We start from the raw sequence: 6,403 nt of genomic DNA on the forward strand, positions 1-6,403 counted from the left end.
AGAGAGAGAGAGAGAGAGAGAGAGAGAGAGAGAGAGAGAGAGAGAGAGAGAGAACAGAAGCCGGCGCAGAGTGGAGAACAGCAGACTGGCCATCTGGACCAGCCTTTCCCAGTACAGCCACAGCCTCATGACATAAAATACGCACAAGTACCTGCAACGGTTAAGTGAAAAAAGACTTGCCATTTCCTACTTTATGTGCCCACGTTCTCTAAGACACACGGTGGATGCTATCTTTCAGTGTATCCTAACGGTAGCACCTCATCTGTATCCCAGGAGGTAATTACTACTATGATCTTCACTTAATGCCACCGTTAACCGGAAAGTTCCAGTATTCCCAGCCAGGACTTGAGATTTTATCGCCTCCACTTTTGTTTTAGTCAAAAGAAAAGTTGCCTGCATGGGAGGCCTTGGGAACTGAAACATACATCAATTTTATAAGCCACACAGTCTATGGAGACATACTTTTAACGACTGGCCTGCTGCCCTTGACACCACCCATGGAGGCAGAGGTCGGGGTTCCAACTCACTTGCCACCGTAGTTCGGACCTTTAAAGTCTCAGGCATTAGCTTTTGCAAATGAGCATGTGGGAAGTGTGGCAGGACATACCGATACTCCCAACCCCTGCAATGTGGGGTCAGTGTGAGGCCCGGGACTCATACCAGGTCAAGAGAACTGAAAGTATAGTCTCAAGACAATGGACATACTTCACCCCGGTCCTGGTAAGGGAAGACTTGACTTTCGCCCTCCCTCCTTCCCAGTCACCCCTCAGGCGGGCCCAAGGTCAGGGTGGCCCAGGCCCTCACCCCCTCGTTGATGTGCTCGTAGACCGCGTCTGCGCCCTGGTCGAAAGCGCGCTCGAAGAAAAGGGCGCCCACTGCGATGGTTAGGGCGAAGGTGGAAGTCCTGCGGAACAGCAGGGAGTACAGACGTGAAGCGATTGTCGGCGCCATGTTGCCTTGCTACTGAACTGGCACCACTGAGCCTTCGTAGAGACCCTTCTCGCTACACCCAACGCGCACTGCTTTATGGGAAATGTAGTTCCTCCTCTGTATCTTGGCGTTGATATTTTGGATTACACAGAAACTAATAACTTGCAGAGAATACAGATTCTTAAACGCTGTTTATATTCACACAGCTAACGCTTGATAAAATTTGTTTTCCAGTATTTCTAGTCAATTATGTCTTGCTGTAGGAATATTTTAAACTACAACTCCCCAAAGCCCTTTGGCTTCCCATCTTTCTCCGCGCTATCTTGCCTTAGTGTTCTGTCTTCGCGTACACCTTATGAAGGACTACGAATCCCATCGAGCAGAGCGCGACCGGCGAACACAAGAGGAGGAGCCCGGAGCCGTCCAGCCACGGAGCCAGGTATCTTTGGCCAGACGTCCCAGGCTGAGTTCTAGGCTGCTTCTCTCCCCACACTATTTAGCTCTTCGTTCTGAATCCTCGCTATCAGCATTTTCTGGCATAGAGAGTGGCTAGAGAGGCTAGGGGACCTGAACTTCCGTGGCTTCATCTCGCCCCCGAGCCTCGTCTTCTAGGAACCTACTCCAGGTGTAGGTTTGGAGGTGGCAAAAGTCCGGCCCTAGAAGTCTAACCCTTCAGTCACGCCTCAGGAGAAAAAGGTGCCTTTGCCTCCTGTCCTCCAGCTCGTAGGCTTTGAAGCCAAGAACGCTGGCTTCGAAGGCGGGCGACCTGGTTGTAAAAGGCACCGTACAAATACTTTTCTGAGGACCCCCTTCCCGTCTTGAACTGGTCCCCAGCTCGGGCTATTGTGTGTGGGTAATGGAGAGGCCCAGCGCTTCTGGAGACTAGGACTTTGTAGAAGAGAAAGCTGAATGCTTGGACAGGTTGGTGGTGCTCTTTAAGCTTGGGTAGCCACTTAACGGAGGACCGGCTCTGTAGTAACAGCGTAAATAGGATTATGTTTGTCTGAAGTTTTAGAGGCAGTCGCAGTGCCGGGGTGCTTGACAAATTGTGGAGTGGACACTGAATAGGTGGCCTGAGGTCTGTTCTTGTCTGGCCATGTAACCCGTGGTAAGGAGTCGCTTCTTTTTTTCCTAATTGCACTAGGGAGTCACTGAAGGGCTTTAAACTGGAATGTGACAAGATCTAATTTACATTTTAATGTAATCTTTCTGGCTCCTTGGTAGAAAATAGACTGAAGAGGGGAAATTATAGAGGAAGGTGATTTAGAGTAGAGTGGACTAGAATAATCTTTAGATTTGAGTTGCATTTTGGGAGGTGGGGTAGACCGAGCAAGTTAGCAAATGTGTGTAAAAAAGAGGAATTAAAAGTCTGGCTCGATTGTGCAGGCCTTTAGTTCAAGCACTCCAGAGAGGCAGGTGGGTCTCTGAGTTCAAGGCCAGCCAGGGCTACGTGGACAAATCCCATCCTGAAACACCCCCTCCCCTCCAAAAGGAAGAATTAACATCTAGGGTAAATCAAAGTTTGACCTCAGGGACTAAATGGTTTTTGTTTGACTGTTTTGAGACAAATTTTAACACTCGGTCTGGCTGGCCTCGATATGGACTAGCCTGACTCTGTCTCTGGAAGGCTGAAATTATAGACCTGCACTACCATGCCTGGCCTGTAAACTGTGTGTATGTTGAAAGTTTATTTTTTGTTACAGTAAACTATGCATATGTGTAAGGTGGGTGGAGGGGTCAGTATGTGCTCCTGGGTGGCAGTGCCCACAGAATCCAGGAGAAGGTATTGGATCCCCTGGAGCTGGAGTTAGAGGTGGTTTGTGATCTATCCTATGTAGGTGCCAGTACCAAACTTGGGTCCTCTGTCAGAGCGGTACATGCTTTTAACATGCTCTCCAGCTCTATAAATCACGTTTCATATGAGCGGTCTCTTAGATATGAAGCGGAAGCATCTAGGGCCAATGGGGCTGTGATTCTGAAGATTAGAGGGCTGGCCTGGGACTGGGATAGAGCCTGAAGGCTGGCCAGGACTATAGTCCCGACACTTGGGAGGTGGTGGCAGGAGGAGCAGAAATTCAAAGTTATCCTTGGCTGCAGGGACTGCATTATAGACTCCTAGATTAAACCAAGGACTGACCTCTGGCATAGCTCTCCTGACCCTTGTGACCTTGGTTAGTTCTGACTATCTACCTATTCATGTAAACTGTAGAGAGCAACAGTAAAGTCTGGTTAGGAACTAGAAGAGATGAGCTCCTCTCAGTGTGGATATTGTTGCAAAGCATCCTGGTAATTAATGTCTGGCAGGAAGTTGTGAGCCTACAGGGAAAGGCTGCTTAGGGTTTGCTGATCACCTGCAAGAGACCTACAGCACACTTGGCTGAGTACAAGTTCAGAGGACAGGGAATCACTTTTACGTGGGATGAGTACTATGGGTACAAGGAGTTAAAAGTGTGGCTCGTTTTATTTTATTTAATTTTTCTTAGTGTCATTTTTTGGGGGGTTCTCTATTTTCTGATTATATTTTTATTAAAAACACATGTGAATCTTATAATTGAAAAAAAGCTTTTACAAAAAATTCTACTAGAAAAACTAAAAGAAGTGGCAGACACACTCCCTCCTCCCCATAGTCTGGCTATCTTGGGGAGAGACTGCTGATAGCAGCCATGCCTGTTTGTGTCATGGGCTGGATTTTGGGAGACTTACAATATAATCCTCCTGCCAGGCATCTGACATTATATTTATTAGCTTACTTCCCACGTTCTCTTCTAGAAGGTTCAGTGTGGCTGGCTTTATGTTGAGGTCTTTGATCCATTTGGACTTGAGTTTTGTGCATGGTGATAGATACGGGTCTATTTTCATTCTTCTACATGTTGATATCCAGTTATGCCAGCACCACTTGTTAAATATGCTTTCTTTTTTCCATTTGATATTTTTTGCTTCTTTATCAAAGATCAGGTGTTTAAAGATGTGTGGATTGATATCCGGGTCTTCTATTTGGTTCCATTGGTCCTCCTGACTGTTCGTATGCCAATCCTAGTGTCATTTTTAAACAGTTATTATTTTTATCTTACATGTGTGAGTGTTTTGCCTGAATGTATGTATGTTTGTGCTCCACATTTGTGCCTTGGATCTCCAGAATGGGATCATGGATAGTTGTGAGGTGCCGTGTGGGTACTGGAGACTGAATCCAGGTCTTCTGCAAGAGAAACAAGTGCTTTAACCACTGAGCCATCAGTCAAGCCACCTCCTCCTCATTATTAATATTATTACTATTACTTATTATTATGGGAGACAGGGTTTCTCTGTGTAGCGTCCTGGAACTCACTCTGAAGACCAGGCTGGCTTTAAACTTACAGAAATCTGCCTGTCTCTGCCTCCTGAGTCCTGGGATTCAAATGTGCCACCATGTCCAGCCTTAATTTTATTCTCATGTTTTAGGGGACTGGAGAGATGGCTCAGTGGTTAAGAGCACTGGTTGCTCTTCCAGAGGACTTGGGCTCAGTTCTCAACATCCACATCCACACGGCTGTCTGTAACCTCAGTTCCAGGCAACATGACACCTCACTCAGACATAAACAACACTGACCATAAAATAAAATTAAAAAAAAATAAAGTAAAACATTTAATTTTTTTTTTAGTAACATGTTTAAATGCTGGGGTGGTGGCACATCCCTTTAATCCCACGAATTAGGAGGTAGAAGAGGCAGATCTCTGTAAACTTGAAGCCAGCCTGAGCAATATAGCAAGTTCTAGGCCAACCAGGACTACATAGTAAGACCCTGTCTTGATTTTTAGCTGCCTGTTCTATAAAGAAAGTTCCAGGACAGCAAGTTCTACACAGAGAAACCCTGTCTCGAAAAACAAAACAAACAAACAAAACAATCTTTTCTATACAAGTTTTCTCTGGAACTTACTCTGTAGACCAGGCTGGCCTATATTCAGAGATCTGCCTACCTCTACCTCCCAAATGTTGGGATTAAAGACGTGCGCCACCAGACGGGCGGTAGTGGCGCACGCCTTTAATCCCAGCACTCGGGAGGCAGAGGCAGGCAGAGGCCAGCCTGGTCTACGAGAACTAGTTCCAGGACAGGAACCAAAATGCTACGGAAAAACCCTGTCTCGAAAATCCAAAATAAATAAATAAATAAATACGTGCGCCACCACAGCCCAGCAAAAAAAATTTTTTAAAAAGTTTTTAATGTAATTGCTGAGCCAGGCATAGTGGTGCTTACCTGTAATCCCAGCAGTCTGGGAGAAGAAGGCAGAAATATTGAAAATTCGAGACCAGCCCTAGGCTATGAAGTGAGACTGTCTCAGTGGGCGAAAAAAAAATCTTCAGTGCTCTTCACAAAAACTTAGGGAAATAAGAAAAACGACCTTGACGTTTTTTTGATTAATGTTTGAACTCAGCTTGAACAAACTGAATTCCTCTAGACACTCAGCCCTACTTTGAGCTTAATTACATCCCCTCGAACATGTAACTCCATTCATGATTTTAATATATTTGATTTTCTTTTTAACACTTGGGATGCATAACCTAACAAGCTCAATTTCCCCAAGGATACTTAGTTACTAGCAAATTTAATTAATTAAGTTTATACTGAATTTAGATTTCTTACAAACAATTCAGTAGTTTTTAGAATTGCTTGTGCTAAGGATGGACTTCATAAACACATTTCCACACAAACTCATTATGTACTCTGGCCCTTTCCGATTATTCCCAAACATTCCCACACATAGTTTTGCTTCTACTTTCGTATCTTATATGCATTTATGATTTTTATGTATCTGTATAAAATCTAGGATCTACAGATGGAATATGATAATTGTTTTTCTGAGTCTGACTCACTTCCCTTAATATGATGTTCTCCAGTTCATCCATTTTCCGTAAAGGACATGATTTTGTTCCTTGTGGTTAGGTGAAATTCCATTGTATATATGTCCCATTTCCGTAATCATTTGTCTGTTGATGGACACCTAGGCTGACCCCAGAGTGTGGCTATGAACATGTGCAGGTGTCTGTGCTGTGTTGATCTGAGGCCTTCAGGTATTACCCAAGGGTGGCCTGCCTGAGTGTATGCTAACCATATGTTCGCTTTCTGAGGAGCCGTTGTACTGATTTCCACCGTGGTGCTGACAAACACCACACACCAGCAGTGCACAGGAAGGGTCCGCTCCCGAAGTTCCCTCGCCAACATTTGTCTTTCCGGTTCTGAAGGGGTGAGATGGAGCTGGGAAGCATTCCTGTTGCTTTGAGAAAGGGTCTCTTCTCTGTGGGGGCAAGCTGACCTCGAACTCCCCGTGTAGACCAAATTGACCTTGAACTCACAGTGACCCATCCACCTTGCTCAACCTCCCCGAGTGCTGGAATCAAAAGCGTGCACCAGCCGGGCGATGGTGGCGCGTGCCTTTAATCCCAGCACTTGGGAGGCAGAGGCAGGCGGATCTCTGTGAGTTCGAGACCAGCCTGGTC

At 45.6% G+C, this 6,403-nt stretch overlaps 2 protein-coding genes across 3 annotated transcripts in view; one reads left to right on the forward strand and one right to left on the reverse strand.

Annotated features, from left to right (window-relative positions):
- The window catches only part of LOC101981238 (cytochrome b-c1 complex subunit 9), a 2,382-nt gene extending 1,361 nt beyond the window's left edge, over positions 1-1,021 (reverse strand). The window contains exon 1 of the mRNA XM_005366140.1: positions 805-1,021. Within this exon, the coding sequence (XP_005366197.1) occupies positions 805-951 (147 nt within the window). The 5' untranslated portion in view covers positions 952-1,021. The remainder of the gene's footprint in view (positions 1-804) is intronic.
- A 273-nt stretch (positions 1,022-1,294) lies between these two features.
- Positions 1,295-6,403, forward strand: part of Zmat5 (zinc finger matrin-type 5) — a 29,577-nt gene continuing 24,468 nt past the window's right edge. The window contains exon 1 of one of the 2 annotated variants that reach the window (XM_005366142.3): positions 1,295-1,369. The gene's annotated coding sequence lies outside the window, so the exon portion shown is untranslated. The other variant, XM_013353405.2, reaches the window with a different exon arrangement.

This window comes from Microtus ochrogaster, unplaced genomic scaffold (assembly GCF_000317375.1).
Source record: "Microtus ochrogaster isolate Prairie Vole_2 unplaced genomic scaffold, MicOch1.0 UNK6, whole genome shotgun sequence".
NCBI lineage: Eukaryota > Metazoa > Chordata > Mammalia > Rodentia > Cricetidae > Microtus > Microtus ochrogaster.